Genomic DNA, 23,179 nt, shown 5'->3' with positions numbered 1-23,179 from the left:
AAGCCTCTGACTTCAGCTCAGGTCATGATCCCAGGGTCCTGGGATCGAGCCCCACATCGGGCTCTCTGCTCAGCAGGGAGCCTGCTTCCTTTCCCCTCTCTCTGCCTACTTCTGATCTCTGTCAAATAAATAAATAAAAATCTTAAAAACAAAAACAAAAGCCAGTAAGGGGGCACTTTTGTTACCTGTTTTATAAGAAAAGTTACCTCTCATCTCTGATACAATTTCCCACAGAATGTACGGACTCTTAACTCCAGGAGTTAAGAGTTCCCAGCAGCAGACTCTAAGGCCAGTGCTAGTGGGCTTGTTAAGTTTCTGATTCACCAGGTCTGGGGTGGGGGGAGCAGAAATACGCATTTACTGTTGCTCTAGGACCAAATTTGCAAACTGATGTGAGAAGATTGATTTCCTGAGCATATCTAGTCACCAAGTACACACAGATGCTTCTTTAAGAGAAAGTGCCAACATTCCTCTCTAGGCCAGGTTCTGAACTCCCTGAGGTAGAGGAGGACCGTCGTAACACCCTCCAGGACTTGGAGCGGCGCCAAGGGCACAGCTACAGTCTGGCAGTCTGGACTCACCGTGTTCTCTGAGCCTAGGCCAGGCCGCTCCCTGTAGCCGAGGCCGCCTCCACCAATGTTCAGCTTTTTGCCTTTTCCTCCTTTAAAGCGGGATTTCCGAAACCAGGCATTCTGCATTGAACACAATTCAAAGTTAGGTCACAGGAGGAAGTGGCGGCCAGGGAAGGAGGACATCATCAGAAACGACGTGGGAAGGAAGAACACAGTAGTTCATCTTTAGCCAATGTATTTATGGCAACTGCTTGCAGGAACCACAGATGAGCTTCTTTGGGGAGTGCAGTCTATCAAATTCGTCAGGGGCCAAGCCCCTTATCTGAGGCTTCTGATACTGCTGTTTCTCAGGGCCTTCAGGGAGGGTATGAGGTGGTCAGCCTCCAATGTAGAGCACTTACTCGGGCTACTTCTAACTTCCTAGGGGAAAAGAAACTGACTTTCCATTTATTAATCTAGATGTACTACTGAACATACAAGTTTGGAGCTTATAAGAGGGTTCAGAAGTCAAAGAAAAAGACCATGTGAAGTGAGGTTCACCAGAACTGGCTCTAGGGCAGATGTCCAGGGCAATTAGCCACAAAACCGAAAAGTTTTATGTACCCAAAGCCTGAAGTGTTCCTTGAACCTGATTGCTGCCAGCACATTATGAATCAGATTTATGTTCTTTTCAGAATGCAAACATCAATGGAAGACATAGCCCTTTATCTAACAATCACACATTACAATCTAAGAGAAATACTTAAGAGGTAGGGCTGGCTTCAGAAAGGCACTGACCAGGGAAGCTGATCACACAGTCTGAGAGCACAGGAAGCCTAAGGCACAAAAAAAAGAGACGTAGGAAAAAGCCAAAGACCGGATATATCCTGTTCGAAAATGTAGTTTATGACAGGCTTTCTGTACCTAGGAAATGGAAGGAAACATCATTTTACTCCTTCCTGCAATGCAGGTTCCTCCAATCCCAGAAGCCAGAGCAGGGGCAGCACACCACACTGCAAGTGCAGGATGGGTTGACTATTCTGTGCGCTAACTTATGACTCTAAAAAAGACGTTAAGTCTCCACTATCAAAATGTGTATACTGAACCCATTTGTAATTTGGGGACTACACATGTTAAGATGACTCAGGACTTACTTCAGTAGAATGTCTAGCTTAGTTTTAGATTGGTAATCAAAGTGGTTAAAGGTCTCAGACTTAAGTCTATGAGAAACAGTTAAATACATCATATTTTCTTAAGACATCACACATTTTTAACTCCTCAAGATGAAGACTGGGACGGACAGTAAGGGGGAAACACCCACCTTTGAGATTAAACTTACAAGTGTGCTATGGGGCAAGCAGGCAGAAATTTCAGAGAGACAGATTTTAGCACACAGAAAGGAAAACGCTTTTTTCAAATCAATGTTGCTGAAAAAAGACCAGATGAATTTTAATGTCCTACAATACAGATCTGTACCCCCTAAGGACTCCCCTACACCTCTGCAACTTTTCTGTCTTGTGTCTATGTTAGCTCCTCAGACGTGTGTGTGTGTGTGTGTGTGTGTGTGTTTACTAGTTTTAGAACCTGGAACCATCTTTAGTATACCCTGCCACTCACCTGCATCGCCAGATCGAGGAGTTCCTTGGAAACATGCTGATTGGCTCCTTCTAAGTTCCGGACGAGGTCACCAGCAAAATTACTGTCCTTGGGAGTCAGTAAGGTATAGGCCACACCTTTCTCACCTGCTCGTCCTGTGCGGCCAATCCTGTGAGTATGAGTATCAATGTCTCGTGCCACGTCATAGTTAATGACAGTCTTAATTGAAGGAATGTCCAGACCACGGGCTGAAAAAAAAAAACACCCAAATTCTTTTATCCTTTAGCAGGAGTCACAAAATAATCAAAATAACCAAAAATGCTGGTCCTTTAAGAACCCACATTCCTTTTATTTAGGCAAAGTGCATGGTGTGGTGAGCTGGTAAGATCCAAGCATTTAAGCTGCCCTTCTAGAGCAAATGTCAACATCGTTGATTCTCTGACGCCAGGCTGTCTAGCTGATGGACACAGGCCCTCTATCAGTAACCCGCCATGGCCTCACTCTTGCACCAGGAATATGTAAAATGATGAAAGCCAGCATCAAATTGGCTTGAAGCTGAGAAATTATCTCCTTTTTGGAGAGAATATACCAGTTTTTTAAGGGCAACTACTAAAACTGAGAATAAAGTCAGGGCGCCTGGGTGGCTCAGAGGGTTAAAGCTTCTGCCTTCGGCTCAGGTCATGATCCCAAGGTCCTGGGATTGAGCCCCACATCAGGCTCTCTGCTTGGCAGGGAGCCTGCCTCCCCCCCCCAACTCTCTCTGCCTGCCTCTCTGCCTACTTGTGATCTCTGTCAAATAAATAAAATAAAAAACAAAAACAAAGAAAAACCAAAAAAACAAACCCCCAAACTGAGAATAAAGCCAAAATTCAACTTCAAAGAACTTTTCAGTCTTGAGTGAAGCATGCCCAGTCAATGTTAAGAAACACTACAAAGGTATGGTCTATGATCTAACCGGCTCCACAAATTTTTCCCCTGAGTATCTTCTAACTGCAGGGATTCTTTCTTCAAATAGAAACATGAAGTGAACGTGGTACCCAGAGCTCCAGATCTGGTCACTACGGTCTGAGCTGCTTGTGGGGTGGCCAGCCAGGCCAGCAGAGCACCTCTGCCAGCCTGCTCAGTGCTCTAGCTGTTGTTTTTTTAAGATTTTATTTACTTGTGAGAGAGAGGGAGTACAAGCAGAGGGAGAAGCAGCCTCCCCACTGAGCAAGGAGCCCAAAGCAGGACTCGGTCCGAGAACCTTGGGATCATGACCTGAACCAAAGGTAGGCGCTAAATGGACTGAGCACCCCATGTCCTAGGTCCTACGAGGCAAGACAGAGCACCCTTACAGCACAGGGCCAGGAGGTCACTGGGGAAAGTTTTACTCTACCTGCAACATCTGTGGCCACCAGGACTGGGATGTCCTTTTTCTTAAAGTCTGAAATGACCTTGTTTCTTTCACTCTGATCCATGTCCCCATGAAGCAGCCCAAGATTATGACCCTCCTGCTTAAGGTTATTGGCTAGCTCCTCAGCATTGGCTTTTTTAGTAACAAACAGGAGAACACTTCCTGAAGAGGTAAATTCTACCAGACGCCGGGTAAGCCAGTTCCATTTACTAGGCCCAGAATGGAGAATTTCCACAATCTGTGTCACATCTTCATTTGCCTGAAAAGGAAGAAAAGAGGACTGTGACATTTGTGCCAAGAGGCACCCAGACAAGGACCAGACATCACTTTCTACCACCCCTCTTCTCCTCGGGCTTTCTTTCAGCAACTCAAGTGCAGCTCGAAACCTTCATCCCTTCTCAAGTCACTGTGCTCTACCCAACTATTCATGAGCCCCAATACTTTGCAATACAGTGTTACAAGAAATTCAGATTATCTATCCTAATAAATTAAACTCCCTTTCTCTCCTGCCCACTCACTGCTCCTAATACAATTCATATACACACAGAAAGCACTCAAAAATGAAAAGCAGATAATGTCATAACACCAGCTAACTGCACAGAACTTCAATAACAAACACGGCAAAGCAACTTTAGGAACTCTCAAGGTAGCCAGATTTTCCACACAGGGCATATGGAAAGGTAAATCCCACGAACTCATTTTCATGAGGTCTTTCAAGTCATCCCACTCCTCCTACAATCACTTTAAATGTCTGTTCTATTCTGTCTTCCAGGCAAAGCCCACTTTCTCTCCCCGCTAAAAGCTTTTAATTTTTATTATGTAAAATTTTCAACATTCCAAATAATGAAGTGAACATAATCATCTTCTATGTACCCATCACCCGACTTCCAACAATTATCCGTATTTTTAAAATCTGGCTGTCTCATCTATGCTCCTAACCTTGTTTTTTTAAAACAAATCTGAATTACACTGCCTCATCTATAAATACATAAGCACATAGTGGTGTGTTTTTCCTCACAATAGTGGAAAAGTAATTCCATGTCTCCCAAATATGAGAAATAACCTATAATAATCTAGCCTTGCTTATTAGGGTTACCTCTCCAATGTCTCCCTGCACCACACGAATAGGGTCGATCAGGATGTCTCTGGCCAGTTTTTCAATCTTTTTCCGAAAAGTTGCACTGAATAAAAGAGCTAAAAGGTGAAGCAAATTCTGTTAAAGAAACAGTGACTTCGGTTTTGAAAACCCACTAAGCCTCCTACTGATACTCAGAATTAATTCAGTTTAATAAAACAAACCCACCTGAACTTTCAAAATCAATTCACTAAGGAAAAAGATATTTTCCTTTTTCCATTTTTATACATTCGCAGTTAAGACAGGGACTGTCAACATGGTTCGAAAAGGCTCTGACTTCCAGTTGGCAGCCCTGCGCTGTGCTTTAAACTCTACGTGCTGATAAACCCACGTAATTTGGGACAGGTCATTTAATTCTCAGGCTTGGATTATCATCTACAAAAACGAGTGAGTTGTATCTGATGATCTCGAAGGTTCTGTGCCACTCCAACTTTTTATCTCCTCCTCTATGGTTCTCACCAGTACCCACATGATCGTTTTTGCTGCCATACTGTGAGTGTTTATAAAATACATAGGTGTTTATTCTGAATACAAATGTGACGATAAAACGGCTTCATACATACTCTGTCTGTCAGGACGGACATGACTTGCTATGGATCGCACCTGGTACTCTGGAAAAAGTAAAACAGTAAAATTAACATTATAACTCCACATGATGGTTTGGGATGTCTAGGAAAAAGTCATTTTAATAAAAATATTCATATGAGGAGTTATAACTACTAAAGAAAATGTGAAACTCCGAGGCCCATCATTCAGTACGAAACCCAGAAATCCTTTCCCCTCCACCCAGCCAAGCTGGGCCCCGTAGTTTCCATCAATAAAGATGGGTTATTCAGAATTTCCACAAAGCTGGTTAAGTTGGGAGGACAGGAAAGCAAGGAGCCTAAAATGATAGGACATCTTCTACCTAAGAACATAGACCCTGACCTCCACAATCAAAGTCATATGAATAAAAATATAGAGAAAATATTTTCCCTATACACAAAGGCACTTTCAAAATGTCTGTAACCCCATCAAACCTAACATACTTCGTGAGAGAATACTTAAAAATAGTTAATGGTTTAGCTCTTTCTCTATGGTTTAATCCTACACAGGAGTATTTTTAGCATCTCTCATACAGAAAGAAAATGCTAAGTCTAGAAAGACAAGAAAAAACAAAGTATCATGAAGATGCAGACAGAAGAAACTGGTATCAAAGGCATACCAAATCCCATGTCAAACATGCGATCTGCTTCATCAAACACAAGGTAAGAGACTCTTTGAAGATTGGTAGCTTTCTTCTTCACATGATCAATTAGTCGTCCCTATGAGATCCAGAAAATGAATAGGAAGTATAATTAAAGGCATTTATAAGAACTTTCTAGAATTGTACTCCTGGCAAAAGTACTAATACTCCAGCTGTTGAATGTAACAGACACTGGGTCGAACAGACTTGGGACTTAATGCGCTACAGAGCTTAAAAGAACAGAAAATTAAGAAAACGCCGTTGTGGGAACACGGCCAGAACTATTTCGTGGGGCTTTCTAAAACAACCTAATTTAGGACCTTTTTGATAGCTTTTTATTTAGACTATACTCTTTTAGGAACTTTTAGACTAAACTCCAAACTGTACAGTCCAAAGATCATCTTCTTTTTGATTCCTGATGGTCTCAAGTAACCACAGATCTACTTTCTAGGAAAGCAGTAAAAAAAGCTAAACAGAGGGGAATCTGTAGCTACTAACATATGTGTCAGACGCTCTTAATAGACTGCTAATCTAGGCACCCAATCAAAATAAAACCAAAGCCACAAGCTGTGATTATCAGAGTATTCTCGACCCTTCTTTACCACATTTAGGGGCCATTCCATCCAATAACCAACACCTTTCCATACCAAGAATGGCTGAGAAGCCACTTGAACCCAAGACATACTTACTGGGGTACACACAACAATCTCTGCCCCCTCCTGAAGGGCCTTGGCCTGCTCCCACATGCTTCCTCCTCCATATACAGCAACCGATCGAAGATTATACGCTTTCCCAAACCGCTTACATTCTGCATGGATCTGCAAAGTTGTTGACATAATGATATGAACAAACCAGGACCCTGACCAATACCCAAAAGGGAGTTCTAAAAAAAAACAAAAAACCCAGAGAATGTGATGTCATAGAAAATCAAAAGCTAGAAAATGCTTTAAAATCACATTTTTATTCATAAAGTAAATGAACAGAGCACCAAGAGGCTATCTGCAACCCTGTCTTGATTATTCTTTTTTTCTTTTAAACTTTTCTTCCTGACTTTGTCATTGCCTTTCTACCCAAGCAAAATGAATTAACCCAGGAGGAAAACCCTGGGATCTTAAAATACAAGCAATTCCCGATTATGTTTTCTCTTTCAACATTTTTAGGGAAAAATAAGTGTTTGGTCATATGGAAAATACACAGGAACACAGTATTTTTCAAAAGTTTCTTGGTAGCACAACAATGTGAATGTTCTCCATACTATGGAACTGTATACCTAAAAAATGATTAAAATGATCAATTTTATGCACATTTCATCACATTTTGAAGAAGCTTCCCAGTTAATTCTACCCTCTTGACTGACTAATCCCTTCCTAGTTCACACACAGAACGGGGCATTCTACACAAAGCACGCACCTGCTGGCAGAGCTCCCTAGTAGGACACACGATCACTGCGATTGGTCCATCTCCTGGTTCCAATTCCTTCTGGTCCATTATATGAATCAACATGGGCCAGATAAAAGCTGCAGTTTTCCCACTGCCTGTTTTGGCAATACCAATCATGTCTCTACCACTTAATGCAACAGGCACACCCTAGAGAAAAAATAAAGTATATCCACTCTAAACTTTCACTTTGAAAGACACACTGAAGGAAATCCTAGGGAAACTAATGACATTCATCTCCAATGAAACAAAAATATCCTGATAGGTCATGCACAGTGGCTATAAAATAATAAGGAATACCTGGCATTTCCATAAACTGCTTGATTTATAGCAAATAATATTATCATTCTCTACAAGTGGGTCAGCCACGGTTTACAAAATATAAACGACCATTTTGCTTGAGATACAGAAATAAAAAGCTGCAATTTATAATGTTAAGTGGGTGGCTAAAATCAGAAAAATTTCCACTTGAGAAGGTACAGACTAGCTTACTCATCCACATACAGAAAATTCTCATATTCTGTGTAGGAATGAATAAATCCCATATATAAATGGAAAACAAAAGTTATTACTTCCAGTTACAAAAGAGAATTTTCAGGTCACGGCCAAAAGAATCTTAGTCACTGGCAGTGCTTGTCTATACCCAAATCTTTTTAATTATGTTTACCTAAAAAACTGCTTTCTTCAGGTCATATTTTCAAGATATGTAGCAGATACAAAAGAATATTTCCCAGCCCCTTTAGCAACATCTTAGAATGGTCAGTAATATACTTTTGTTAATTTTTTTTTTTTACCCTTTAATTTTTAAATGTTTCAAAAATACTCTTGTATTTCATGTATGTTTTTTCCAAGCAAAATTTGGAGACTAAGCCACAGATGAAATATTTAGATACCTTCTATCTATGCCAATATAATTTTGGACTACATGCTGTTTTACTGCTCTGACTTGTTTGTAAAATCAGCACAGTCACTGAGTATCATCCTGCTTTGTTGTTCTTTCATTATGCTTTACTTACCTGGCACTGTATTGGAGTGGGCTGTGTGTACTCAGATTTCCGAATCTGGTGCATAAGTTGTTCATCAAACCCAAAATGAGCAAAACTACTTCCCGGTCTAGGAGGCGCAGCACCAGAGACCTACAAATAAAGACAACTCCCAGGAGTGACTCATACTTCAAAATGAGCAGCATTGGAAGTTCAACAGTGTTCACCTGCACCTTGTACTGCACTTCAGTATACACAAGGGAAAACAGAAGTCTGGTCAAAAGTGCATACTGCTTGAAAAGGTATAACCCAAGTAATAATAGATCTAAAGCCTTACATAAAAAACTCCATTATAAATATTCCTGAGATAACTGTCACATCATTTAAAATGATTAAGTGCCTAGAAATCTCTTAAATTAGAATTTTCTTGTAAGAAATAAAAATATTGCTCAATGAATTGGAAAAAGTCATGAATACTTTTTCTTGTCATTTTGCATAACTATTAACCAGATGGTAGAAAAAAACAAAATATACTCTTGAAATAAAATGAAAGTGCAAATAACTCCAAACAAGACATGTCTATACCCACTGGAGCTAGTGTCCCACTTAATGATGGTCCAGCTACTGTCAAACATTGTTCAAACTATACCCAGGTGAAGAATGGGGTTTCTAACCTCCATGTTGACTCCAACAGTAGTAATTCTGCAATGCTTCTAATACTGATAATGTTTAATCAGGATTTCACTTAAAAGGTTATGGTTGGGGGGGCGGGGGGTGTAGGTTACCCGTGGAAAATAGGCAATGCATGGATATGCACACATCCTCTCCCGGAAAACAGGTTTAAACATCACACAGAAATTAGCAAGGCAGACAGAGGCCAGAAAGCTGTCCACCCTAGAGAAGATATTACTGTATTATCTGTGTGTTTCACTTAACTAACATCTAGCAGTACCCAAAACAATGTGGTCAATGTGCAACCCAAAAATTTTTGGCAATTACAAACTATTATTCTGGGGCGCCTGGGTGGCTCAGGCGTTAAGCGTCTGCCATAGGCTCCGATCATGATCTGGGGTCCAGGGATCAAGCCCCGCACTGGGCTCCCTGTTCAGTGGGAAGCCTGCTTCTCCCTCTCATTCTCCCCGTTTATGTTACCTCTCTCACCCTGTCTCTATCAAATAAATAAATATAATCTTTAAAAAAAAAAACAACAAAAAACCCCTATTATTCTGAAATCAGTGCATACTTTAAGATGTTAATTTCTTCTAATTTTTTTAAAAAATGTGCTACATATAACTTGAGATGTCTTAATTTTAATATATTCTAAGACTTCACATATTGTTTATATCTATTAATCCCGTCTCTCCTTCCTGATGGGGACTCTTACCCCCTTTATTTCCAGCCTGCCTAAGGCAGTTCCTAGCACACAGTACTCACTGCAGAAACACCTCCTAACTAATTTTAAGGTCACAATGACTTCTTATTCCAACACAAGATATAAAATTGAACATATATATGGCATTCACATGTGTTGCATTAAAGAAAAAACAATCCTATCCTAAAAGAGCTGGAAGACTAAAACAATAAAAATCAAGACACAGGAGCCTAAAAGGATATAGTTATTACTCTATCAAAGACAGTCCAAGGACCATTAGAAAAGAATGGTATTTTAGTTTGGATAAGTGATACTACTAACCCTGGACTAACTAATACTAATTTAAGAATATATGGCTTAGGAGAGCCTAGTGGCTCAGTTGGTTAAGCATCTGCCTTCGGCTCAGGTCATGATCCCAAGGTCTCCGGATCGAGCCCTGCATCAGGCTCCCTGCTTGGTGGGGAGTCTGCTTCTCCCTCATCCTCTGCAGCTCCCCCTGTTGTGCTCCCTTTCTTAAATAAATAGATAAAATCTTAAAAGAAAAAAAAAAGAGTATTTGGCTTAATGATCGACTTACCCGAAGATTGAGCTTATGACGGAGATCTATTAGCTGCTGAGGGGTGAGGTTGGTTATCTCTTCATGCTCGTTGTAAAAATTTTTTTCAAATGGTGGATAGTCAATCTGCAGGTCCAATTATTCAAAGTTAGTCTAGAATTCAAGAGTCAATCCTGTAAGTTTGATTTTAATGCAAAATAACCTTTTACACATATTATGTAAGTAAAGCCTTAACCAGCAAGAGAGGACAAAGGAATTCACTTATTCATGACACACATCCCAAATGTACAGCCAGTATCTTTACCAATTTCCACTTTCAACATAAACAACAGCCTATTTCCTAAAGAGACTCCCAGAGGACACCGCAGATGTGAACCACCTTGATGCAGACTAAGGAATCTCTATATAGCCAAAGGCCTCAAAAGACAAGTATTTATTTTTATTTTTTTTAAATCTAAATTCAATTAATGAACATATAGTGAGTGTATTATTAGTTTCAGAGGCGGAGTTCAGTGATTCATCATTCTTATATAACACCCAGTGCCCATTATATCACAGGCCTTCCTTAATGTCCATCATCCAGTTACCCCACCCCCGCCCTGCCCAGCAACCCTCAGTTTGTTTCCTACGGTTTAGAGTCTCTCAAGGTTTGTCTCCCTTTCTGATTTTGTCTTAGTTTTATTTTAGAGGGCAAGTGTTTTAAAGACATTCCACTTTATACATTTAAATATGCTTTGGAATAAGCTGCTCACCTATCTCTAACATTTAAAAACATTTCTAATATTTCCTATGAGACCTTTGCCTTTAGAGGGGTTCTATTCTTTTTAAAAACATGAAACTCTTTACATAACTTTTAAAAAATGTGTGGCTAAGCATTCCCAATTCCAAAGAGGAAAGAAGTCATTCCTGCTACTCTTTTTACAACTTACTGTACTGAGACTAAAAAAATAAACATATCACCACTTACTAATTTGGTTAAATGATTCTCTTTAACCACCTAGGTGGTCTACAATAAAATTACATTAATTCTAGATATAGCCTAAAATTACCTTTCTATGGTACTATCAACAAAAAAGTAAGATAGTTTTATTTTTTTTTAAAGATTTTATTTATTTATTTGACAGAGAGAAATTACAAGTACACTGAGAGGCAGGCAGAGAGAGAGAGAGAGAAGGAAGCAGGCTCCCTGCTGAGCAGAGAGCCCGATGCGGGACTGGATCCCAGGACCCTGAGATCATGACCTGAGCTGAAGGCAGCGGCTTAACCCACTGAGCCACCCAGGTGCCCCAGTAAGATAGTTTTAAAAAAGGTCTCCTTTAGCACCACAAATAGGCAGAACCTTTTATACTCCCCACCAGGCTGCACTAAGCGACAACAGGATTTTCCTCAGTTCTCCTTTCTCAGAATGGAAGCTCCCTGAGGACAGAATTGTCTTCGTTCACAAACTGTACATACAAATGTGTTATTTTTTGTTATATATATGTATGAAATGAATAAAATAACAAATATATGAATAAATACAAGAAACGAACGTGAAAATAGCTACAAAGAAGCAGAAAGGCTATCCTTTCCTTACTTCTGGTCTCTCCTGGCTGGCTGCCCGCACTATATGAGGACAACTGTGCGCTACCCCAGCATGACGACGAGGTTTGACAGCTTTGTCAAGTATCTCAAACATCTTATTAGATGATTGTTTCAAGTATTTGTGTGTTTTTCTTATTAGTTTTTCATCCTTTATCTTATCGTGGATGCTTCCTTCCACATTAGTGTCACATTTTTAGTTTCATTTGCCACATGTAAATACCAAGGCATTATTTGGTAGCATCTGTGCAAAAGGAAACATTTAAAAATCTGAGTATAACCCATACTCTAGTCTAGACCAGTAGTTCTCCAAATGTAGTCTCAGATGCCCTTTACACTTATCAAAAACACAATGAGCTTTTGCTTGTGTGGGTTTTATCTGCTGACAGTTACCATATTAAAATTAAAATTGGGAAATTTCTTTAAGATTTATTCATTTAAAAACAGTAACACACCACTATACTAGAACATAAAAGCTTTACTTTAAAAAAAAAAGTTATAGGGGTGCCTGGGTGGCTTAGTGGCTTAAAGCCTCTGCTTTCGGCTCAGGTGATAATCCCAAGGTCCTGAAATAGAGCCCCAAGTTGGGCTCTCTGCTCAGCAGGGAGCCTGCTTCCTCCTCTCTCTCTGCTTGCTTCTCTGCCTACTTGTGATCTCTGTCTGTCAAATAAATACATAAAATCTTTGAGGAAAAAAAAAGTTATAACCTTGTTTTACATTTTTATATATCTCTTTTATGTCTGACTTAAAAGAAATTGGTCCCTACTATATTCAAATTGTTGCAATATTCTGTTTTGATTGAAGCCTAAGAAGAAAATCTGGCCTCACAAAGATATGTAATTACAAAGGGAAGAGAATATTTATTTTCAGTTGTCTTTTCAAATTCTGGTGGATTTTTACTTCTTTGATAGTACACTGAGCCTTGACAAGTGGTCACTTCTTAAAATATATTTTCATTGTATAATCTGACACCACATAAATTACATTCTCACATTATTATATTATAATCCATGGATCTATCACACATTTTGAATGAAGCCTTTATTCATGCACAATCTCGTAAAATCATGCATTGTATATTTGAAAATACTGGTTCACTGAGGTAGTATGCGGATCATCCACATGGTAAAACATTTCACAATACAATAAAAAAAATCATACTTGTTTATCACTATCAACTTCATTACAACAGTCTTTAAGTACTGGAAAGCTGTTAAACTCCGTGAATAGAAGTTTGTGAACAGAAGCTTCCCAAATTCTTATTTTCGCTTGAAAGCTTGAATTCCTATCACTGGCAATAAACATTTTCAACTGTTTCCCTTGAGAAGTCATTCATTTTCTCAAAAGAAAATGGTATTCCATGAAAAAAAAGCAGCTAGGTCAGCTTACAACTCAAATGCCTAAATGCCTACCCTAGAGACAACTATCCTATTCTGGCATACAACAGAGATGCTTTATTTGTACTTCTCGTTTTGTCACACAGAAGAAAAAGAACACAAGGGTCAAGATTTAATAAATCAGGGGTGCCTGGGTGGCTCAGTGGGTTAAAGCTTCTGCCTTCGGCTCAGGTCATGATCCCAGGGTTCTGGGATGGAGCCCTGCATCTTACTGAGCCCTGCTCAGTCGGGAACCTGCCTCCCTCTCTCTCTCTGCCTGCCTCTTTGCCTACTTGTGGTCTCTGTCTGTCAAATAAATAAGTAAAATCTTAAAAAAAAAAAAAAAAGATTTAATAAATCATAATTTTTACTGTTTTATCCAGGATTTTCTTTAGTGAAGCTGGCCTTTTTTTTTTTTTTAAACTGTGAGGGTGTGACAGGGAAGAGTATAACCACTACTAGACAAGCTGATAACACTGCCTTGATTCATTCGTGCTAAGGTTTCAGGAATGCAACCTACCTGTGCTTTTAACTATCAATGCAGATACTGATGTGTTGGAAGAGGCAAATTATGCTGGCATTATTATGAAAATAATGATAATAATAATAATAATAATCATTATAGAATTATATATTATATTTTATACATTATATAATAATATAATAATTAATAATAATAATAATCTTTTCAGACTCCCTGAAAAGATCCTTGTAAGAGTCCTTGGACCACACTTTGAGAACCACCATTCTAGATCTAGATTAAGGCATGCAAGACCTCGTCTGATATTTAATCTGAATCAAACACTTTTTTTTTTTAAGTGGGTATATGGATATCCTCATTCTCATTCTCTTTTTCCTGACTTAAGGAAACTATAATTCCTGGCTCCACTTTGAAGGAACAGCTGCTCATCTGCCCCAGATCTGAGAGAAACAATAAAGATTTACAGCAATTAAAAGACAAATGCAGGTCCAAGGGCCCATTCTGAAAGGTAAATGATGGTCTGGAAAACAAGTGCAATTGCTTGAAAAAAAAGCTTAGCCTAAAATCGAACAGGAGCAAGCGATTCAGCTGTGCCTTGAACAACATAAGCTATAAAGCTTCACTTCCTGACTCGACCGCTTAGCAGAGATGGGAAGATCCCAAAGAACAAATATTTTCATGACATAAGGAGTATGAATCAGGATTACTGAGATATTGAGAAAATCTAGATATTAAAGCTGAAGGGAACTATCGGCTTTTGAAATAAGAATCAAATTTAGCCAGAAACCCCATACCTCCGAATGATCAATGGGAGGAAGAGGATCAATGATTTTTTTGGAAGGTGCAATGGGATTTCCATCACTGTCATATTCCAGATTATCTTCTTCCTCCTCCTGAACCACACCAGCAGTTGGGTTCTCTGCCATGTACCGAAAGTAAGCTTCCTGCAGGAAAGCACAAGAACATAATCACACCCAAATACAACTAAGAACATCTCTGCTCCTGTAATTAGTGCACACAGTGTACCAGATGACTGCACACAGTTTAAATACCTACCAAGTAAGGCAAGACTTATACTAGCAATGATTCCTTTAACAACAGCAGTATTCAGAGGGACAATCAAAAGAAATGAATGAGACAGTTAGTACTACACAATGATTTAACTTGTTTAACAAGACTTACAAAGCTGTCTATCCCGCAGCCTTCCTGGGGTGGGGTGTCTACCTACCCTGCCCAGAGCTGTGGAACACATGCTATGGACGGACCAATCCAAGTTTGGAAGTTGACACTGATTAGAAGGTTCACAAACCTGGAAAGGGCTACTGCTCACTCTGGTTCCCTTCTCACCATCCCACAACTGAACAATGGGGAAGAAAAATACTGAAGGACAGTCATTAAACTAATGTTCCATCTTGAAATATAAGAATCACAATCAGAACCCTTAGAAAGAGGTAAAGGTTAGATGTTGCTAGAGGCCATCAGAAGATCCCACACTACTTCTTGACTTAAAAGCATAAACATTTAATTTTGGAAAAAAAAAAAAATCAAGCTGAATAAAGCTCATATTTGCTTTTGATGTCATGGCTGATGAACAGTTCCATCTTCAACATGGGGGAAAGCTATGTGAATTTTTCTATTACCAATTGGTCATACAGGCAGAAAAGGAGCAAGTCACGTGACATTCCCTGCTCACTGTCAGGAATGGCCATTTCAGTGAAGGCAACCTCTAGCTTGTCCCCAGTACAGACTTTGTGGGGTGAAAATAAAAGATAGAAATACTGCATAGGAACTCACTTGGTCATCTTCCTCTTCAATGTCATCTCGAATACCCCTGGAAAAACAAGCGGAGAAACAAACTTCCCTGCAAATGTTCCACATACCCAGCTCCATACTTATAGCAAGTTAGTGTTGAATTCCATACAGCACAGGAACTCTCAACACTAACAATAACAAAGCAGCAATAAGCACACTGTACACGATCCATTCAGCATGTATGTGTGCCTTCACCCTGAAAGCTGCACTTTGCACTCTTCTGAATGGGATGATATGGTACCCTAGAAACATCAATTACTAATGAGGATATAAGGAATAAAAACCTTTGAAGATAGATACCCAAAGATCCTAGCCTTGAAAACCCCGTAAGACAAACACAGCGCAGTTGTGAAAGGCATTTTTAAAAGAAACTGCATTTTGTTTAAAAAAAAAAAAAAAAAGCCAAAACCCCTCTATTTGGTATACACTAAAAAGAATGACACAATTTTCTTACTGTCCCCCAGAGGTTCTAGCTCTGGAGGAACCGGATTCAGCCAAAATCCTTGCAGACAGAGAAGAACTACCTCAATTCTTTTTTAAGTTTGATACTAAAACTCCCAAGAGGTTCTCACGGAGGAGGGGGTGTCACCACTTGCAGCATCTCTCAGCTGCTACAGAGAGTATGGCTGTGTAGTTCCCACAACCATCTGTTTCTAACAGACTTTCCACCTAACCTAGAGCACTTGCTGTTCTCAAGGCAAGCAACGTCACCAGCGTAGGGCAGCTGGAAGAGGATGTAACACACAGTAAGCACCAAAGCGAGGGCTGAACCTCCATGTGGCGCAGGAAACCTGGCGAGGGCCTGAGGCACTGACTGACAAGCAGAGGGTAAGTCTGACCACGCCCACCTGTGCCTGGTAAGCAAAAGCCTTAAGAGGAGTGTATTCAGCAAGGGGAAAGAGAAGAATTCGCTTTCCCAGAAAATAAGATATTTCAAGTTCTGATTTGTTGCTAAAGCATATCACTCCGTAAATAAACCAGTCTGCATTATTTATTGATAACATACATTTTATGATATAATCACATTACTCAAAATTAATTCTGCAGGCATTAACTGACTTTGTATTAATTATGGGACAAACTCAGAACAGTAAGCCCAAACTTTAGTACTCTTTCAACTCCCACTGTAACTCACTCTTGCATCTACTAAAAAATTACAATGAAACACTAAATATTATTCTACTAAAAACAATGTTTTTAATTACTGCAAATGCAAAGATTTTTGTCATCTCTACTATAAGATACAGGGTAATTTCAAAGCAAGACATTCGTGTATTTTAATTTTTCTCTACAAACTTTGGGGGAATAAGCTTTGTTAATACTTTAGCATTTTTCATGTAACCTTTGTGAGGGAGAAGAAAACAACTTACTTTACGTTTTTTCTTTCCTTGTCCTTTTCTTCAAGCCTCTTCATGTCTCTAGCCGCCTGATCCTAATGAAACAAAAGGCCATATGGAATTGTTTCCACTAAACACATGAGAAGGGGAATTTTTTTAAAGTTAGATTATTTTATTTTTTATTCATTTATTTATTTATTTATTTATTGTTAAAGATTTTATTTATTTATTTGACAGAGAGAAATCACAAGTAGATGGAGAGGCAGGCAGAGAGAGAGAAAGGGAAGCAGGCTCTCCGCTGAGCAGAGAGCCCGATGTGGGACTCAATCCCAGGACTCTGAGATCATGACCTGAGCCGAAGGCAGCGGCTTAACCCACTGAGCCACCCAGGCGCCCCTATTTTATTTTTTATAATGTATTATTTGTTACAGTGGTACAGTTCTGTGATTCACCCGTCTTACACAATTCACAGTGCTCACGATAGCACCCTCTCCAAAGTCCATCACGCAGCCACCCCAGCCCTCCACTCCAGTAACCCTCAGTTTTGTTTCCTAAGAGTCTCTCTTACGGTTTGTCCCCCTCTCTGGTTTCCTCGTTTCATTTTTTCCTCTCCTCCCCTATGATTCTCTGCCTCGTTTCTCAAATTTCACCTATCAGTGAGCATGTATGATAACTGTCTTTTCTCTGATTGACTTACTTCGCTTACCCTCTAGTTTTATCCATGTCATTGCAAATGGCAAGATTTCATTTTTTATGGCTGCATAATATTCCCTTGTATGTGTGTGTGTGTGTACACACACACACACACACCACATCTTCTTTATTCATTCATCTGTCAATGGACAGATGAATGGAAACCTAGGCTCTTTCCATACTTCGGCTATCATGGACATTGCTACTATAAACATTGGGGTGCACATGCCCCTTCGGCTCACTACATTTATATCTTTGGCTAAATACCCAGTAGTGCAATTGCTGGGTCATAGAGGAGCTCTATTTTCAACTTTCTGAGGAACCTCCATACTGTTTCCAGAGTGCCACATCAGCTTGCATTTCCACCAACAGTGTAGGAGGGTTCCAAAGGGGAATTTCTTCATAAAGAATTTTTAGATTTGAACAAGTACCATCACACTTTTAGCTATGTATTTCGACAGTTACATCTTGATGTAATCAAATTGTATTTTGACATTTTTTCAAAGAGAAATATGTAAATGTTCTAAAAATTTGGCTATATGTGGATTACATGATTTTTAGCTACAATATTTACCAAACATGGAAAAATTAGGAAAAAATGCTTAACAAGTCACTTGAAAAAATTATGGCTACAAAAGGCCTTAAATTCTGGCAAACTAGCCAAACTACACTTTCTCAAAGTGTAGCTTAAGACCATTAGTATCAAACTATTATTGGGGCTAGTAAAATAATGGCAAATTTTTGGATCTGACTTTGGAAAAGACTGTTCTTAACACGGGGTGAATTTGTCCCCAGTGAACATCTGGCAATGTCTGGAGATGTTTCTGGTTGCTTCAGGACAGGAGGGTGAGAGGGACCAGGGGGTTGTTACCAATATCTAGTGTGTAAAGGCTACACATGCTGCTAAAGATCTTACAATGCATAGGACAGTCCCCAAAACAAATTATCCCCATATGTTGACAGTCTGAGGTTGAAAAACACTTCTCTAAATCTACCAAATAAGAATTCTTGGGGGTGGAGTTAAATACATGTATTTTCCATTTTCCAAAGGTAATTGTTATACACAACAAATTAATAATCACTGATCTCTTTGTTTTATACATGTGAAACTCGAGGTTAGAAGAATTAAGTAATTTTTCCAAGGTAAAACACATCCTGCACTACCATTTCTTATTATAAAGCAACATGAGTTTTTCTGATTTCTTTGATTTAAAAAAATGTCACTAACTGTAACCTGGCATGGTCAGGTGTTCTAGCTAATTAAATGTTCCTGATAAAGAGGACTTATTTTAATACAGAATATTAAATATAAACAAAATTACTTTTTTAAGGAATTGAGCCAAATATATGGCATACTCAAGACTACAAATAAAGTGAAGATGGTATAAGCAATGTAACATAAGGAATGGGTCACAAACATTTATAGAACCTATATTTTAAACCTACATAAATCCTTTTTTGAAACACTGGTTAAAAATAAGTCTTCATCTTGACTTCAAACACTAGAGTTTACATTTTCTAGTAAAGAATATACCTGAGACAAGGATTAATACAATATTGTGGCAACAACACTCTCTCCAAGATCAGACAATATCCAATCTCTCTGTCCAAAAATCAGCAAAACCCCTTTGGATATTATATAAAAAACCACCCTGAAGAAGGATATTGTATCAAAAAGATTTACTCTCCTACAGTTTCAACTACTTGAAATGCGAAGCAGGAAAATCTGGGCTATTCTTGGATACTCCCACTCAAAAAGGGTTACAGCAAGTTCCATTACAAAAACTTATATCTGAATTTAAACCAGGGATTTAAACTAGGGATTGCAAGATAAAATGAAAAACAGCCTTTTGGGAAATGTCTGTATCCCAAAGGGGGTAAAAGTCCATATAAGACACCTCAAACACGACGAAACACTACCACCTTTACTTGCAGAGAGAACCATTTAACATACTGAACTAAATCACTACTACGTTGCAAAGCACATGAAAGTTCTGAATAGTTCTGGTGTTATCCCAAAAATACAGTGCTTCAAGAACTTAGATATGGAATGACACAGCAGAAAGAATATGGGATTTGTACTTGAATTCTGGCTTTGCTACCTATAAAGTGCATACTCTTTAAGAAGCAGGTAATCTGAGTTAGTCTAAATCCAAGATGGGAAACAGTAACGGGTACCAATCTGGCAACGAAGGAAGTAAACCAGGATAAAAAAAGTTATTTTCTTTTGATACAGATGTGCTTTGCTTGCACTTTAGTAAGCAGGAATATTCTAAAGAAGCATGCTGCAGCTTTTCCTGTATCACACGGACAAATAAGCCCAGAAAAATATTTCTCTACCGTAAGAAAACTAAACCCAAGTGTGAAGATAAATGGTTGTAAATGGCAGCTTCAATCTCAAGATGATAAAAGGAACTGACAGACCTAAGGTGAACAAGAAAAAGCAAGCCCTACCTATCTGAAGCAGTTAGCCATTAGCGCACAAAACTGCTTTTGTCTTGCAAGAATGCAGGCTTGTCCACTTTTCAAGAGTCTGAACTTTTAGATAAAATCTTCTAATCTTCAAAATTTTGGCCCACATGTTTAAAAGGCAATATCTAGGCCAAAGAAAAACATCTACATTGTTTTCCTCTTTCCCTCCTTTCTTAGAGATGAGATGTGGCTGAAGATTTTAGCTTACAAGTACCTGAGGAATCTGGAAGGACTCTTTTTCATAAACAATGAAGTGACAGTTTTTTGAGCAAAAGGAATAACGTGACAAACAACATGCTTTAGTCTAATTACTCTGTTTCTGTACACCACATAAATGGGAAAACAAAGAACTGAAGGTGGGAGAAAATTTACACCCAGACAAGAGTTAATCAAAGTGTAAAGCAGGCTGACTCTAGTGGAAACAGAAAGGAAGGAAGAGGTGCAAGAGACTATAAAAATTGAGAGAACTTGCCATATAAGGGGAAAAGTACCAGACATACTAGAAAGAGCTAGGTTCTCAGGACTACTAAGCCAGAAATACCCAGGTCCCAGCTCTGCCACACAGTTACCAATGTGCTTTGAGGCAAGGAATTTGAATTATCATAGGGCTCAGTTTTCTTGGTTTTTTTTTTTTTGTCTGTTTATTTTTTAAATTGTATTCCCATATATTTTTTTCTGCCAACTCCCCACTGTTATTCTGAGGATTAAATGAAGTTAAGTCATGAACATGTTTGATCTCCTAAGCATTAAGAATATAAAAGACAAAAAACCTGGTTGAGGAAGAAAAGATGCCAGGGGGACCCCACCCATGTAAAAATGGTCAGGACTTAGAAAAGCAGAGCTGATACAATAGAGACTGTGAGACTAAAGACATGAATTAGCTACACAGAATTCAAGTGGACAAGGTCAGCAGGGAATGTAGAGTGAAAATAGCAAATCAATATACAGAACTATAGGAATCAATGTATTTGAGAAATTAGCAGGGGGTCATAAAAGTAACAGATAATAGTAAGATGAATATGTAATGAATTTTTTATTGGTACAATGATATGGTAGTTACGTTTTTTAAGTGTTATCTTACAGAAATACAGTGATCCTAATGGATGACATGACATGCCTCAGATTTACTTTAAAACAATTTAAAAGAGGGAAGAGGGATTAGCTAACACAAGATTGGCCAGAAGTTGTTAACTGATAAAGCAGGGTGAAGGATACATGGGAGTTCATTTTATTATTCTATTTTTGTATGTATCTGAAATTTTCCATAATAAAGGGTTAAAAAAAAAGTCAAAAAGATAGGAAAAAAAGGACAAAATGCAAAATCACAAAAGCCTAGTGAGAAGAGTTTTAAGAACAAAGTGGTTACAAGTTTCATTTCTACAGGGAGGTCAGGATGCTGATAATGTTGGTAATAAGAAATAAATATTAAAACAAATATTAAAAGTATAGAACACAGAATTCATAATTTTAGCAAGTTTTTAGAAGTTTAATTGCCTTTCTGAACTTTTTAGAAGTTTAACTGCCTTTAATGCTATACTGAAGGGCGCCTGGGTGGCTCAGTGGTTAAGCCGCTGCCTTCGGCTCAGGTCATGATCTCAGGGTCCTGGGATCGAGTCCCGCATAGGGCTCTCTGCTCAGCAGGGAGCCTGCTTCCTCCTCTCTCTCTCTCTGCCTGCCTCTCTGCCTACTTGTGATTTCTCTCTGTCAAATAAATAAATAAAATCTTTAAAAAAAAAAAAAATGCTATACTGAAGAAGGTAATATTCATTCCACGTAAAAATAGACAAAGAAATATTAAAACACACGCATACAAATCTTGAACTACCCTTGTCCAAGGGTCACTATTCAAACTTCTAGGCACCAATCATCTCTGAAAATACTACAAGGCATGTGGACATATGTTTAAGAAGCTATAGAGTCTGAGGAGTGCCTGGGTGGCTCAGTCATTAAGTGACTATCTTCAGCTCAGGTCAAGATCCCAGGGTCCTGGGACTGAGCCCTGTGCTGGGCTCCCCGCTTGACGGTGAGCCTGCTTCTCCCTCTCCCCACTGCTTCGCCTACTTGTGCTTTCTGATAAATAAATTTAAAAATTAGGAAACTATAGAGTATGAAAGCAAAATTCTCCAAAGAGAGGGCAAAAACCAAATTCTGAATGACTGAAACACTAATTTGATCTATTCTAACTCCTGCAGCTTAACAAACAGCCTAGATACTTGCCTCCACTTCAGCCATGAACGCCTCCAAGGGATCATCATCACTGTCAGAATCTGCCGGCTTGGAATGGAACTGCTGGCGGGTAGGCGAGTTTTCAGCAGGAATGTAAGGTAAATCAACATTGCTAGAGTCTTCTTCCTCATCTTCAAAATATCTGAAAATTTAAAAATACATATATCTGAAAATTAAGAGGCATGACTGGTAAAGTGAACATTTAATTTGGGGTCGGCGAATTCTTTTTTATTTATTTATTTATTTAAAAGATTTTATTTATTTATTTGAGAGAGAGAGACAGTGAGAGAGCATGAGCGAGGAGAAGGTCAGAGAGAGAAGCAGACTCCCCATGGAGCTGGGAGCCCGATGCACGACTCGATCCCGGGACTCCGGGATCATGACCTGAGTAGAAGGCAGTCGTCCAACCAACTGAGCCACCCAGGCGTCCCTGGGGTCGGTGAATTCTTTAACAGAAATTATGCTGTATATATGTTACTAATAAGAGATCTTAACTATACATGTTAGAGACCTCCAGGCTTTGGCAAATGAACTATTATTGTTTAATACACGCAAAATTCTAATATTGCAAAACAAACAAACAAGAAAACCAACAAAAACAACAACAACAAAAAAACCCAAACAAGCAGTCACATTCAAATCACATTTCCAGTTCTGTTAAAAGGGATGAGTTTTCAGTAAAAACTTCATATATCACTGTTGAATAGATAGAGCAAATACTAAAGGAAGTATGCTATGGAAAAAAACCACCTTTGTATATATGTATAAATATTTTTTCTTTATGATCCTTTTTTTAAAAAATTTGTTTATTTGACAGACAGAAATCACAAGTAGGCAGAGAAACAGGCAGAGAGAGAGAGAAGGGGAAGCAAGTTCCCTGATGAGCAGAGATCCCAATGTGGGGCTGGATCCCAGGGCCCTGGGATCATGACCCGAGCTGAAGGCAGAGGCTT

At 39.0% G+C, this 23,179-nt stretch overlaps 2 protein-coding genes across 3 annotated transcripts in view; both read right to left on the bottom strand.

The window, feature by feature from the left end:
- Positions 1–23,179, bottom strand: part of TACO1 (translational activator of cytochrome c oxidase I) — a 742,329-nt gene that overhangs the window by 564,082 nt on the left and 155,068 nt on the right. The window lies entirely within an intron of this gene.
- Positions 1–23,179, bottom strand: part of DDX42 (DEAD-box helicase 42) — a 41,099-nt gene that overhangs the window by 3,256 nt on the left and 14,664 nt on the right. Inside the window, exons 3-16 of one of the 2 annotated variants that reach the window (XM_082706663.1) lie at positions 22,218–22,368; positions 16,869–16,930; positions 15,481–15,517; positions 14,481–14,630; positions 10,270–10,374; positions 8,354–8,473; positions 7,311–7,487; positions 6,590–6,718; positions 5,880–5,979; positions 5,239–5,286; positions 4,637–4,734; positions 3,523–3,799; positions 2,169–2,395; positions 582–692 (exon numbers count right to left, since the gene is read on the bottom strand). In XM_082706663.1, the coding sequence (XP_082562789.1) occupies positions 582–692; positions 2,169–2,395; positions 3,523–3,799; positions 4,637–4,734; positions 5,239–5,286; positions 5,880–5,979; positions 6,590–6,718; positions 7,311–7,487; positions 8,354–8,473; positions 10,270–10,374; positions 14,481–14,630; positions 15,481–15,517; positions 16,869–16,930; positions 22,218–22,368 (1,792 nt within the window). The remainder of the gene's footprint in view (positions 1–581; positions 693–2,168; positions 2,396–3,522; positions 3,800–4,636; positions 4,735–5,238; positions 5,287–5,879; positions 5,980–6,589; positions 6,719–7,310; positions 7,488–8,353; positions 8,474–10,269; positions 10,375–14,480; positions 14,631–15,480; positions 15,518–16,868; positions 16,931–22,217; positions 22,369–23,179) is intronic. The other variant, XM_082706664.1, reaches the window with a different exon arrangement.

The sequence above is a fragment of the Mustela nivalis genome, assembly GCF_964662115.1.
Source record: "Mustela nivalis genome assembly, chromosome: 17".
NCBI lineage: Eukaryota > Metazoa > Chordata > Mammalia > Carnivora > Mustelidae > Mustela > Mustela nivalis.
This window is presented reverse-complemented; position numbering and strand designations above follow the sequence as displayed.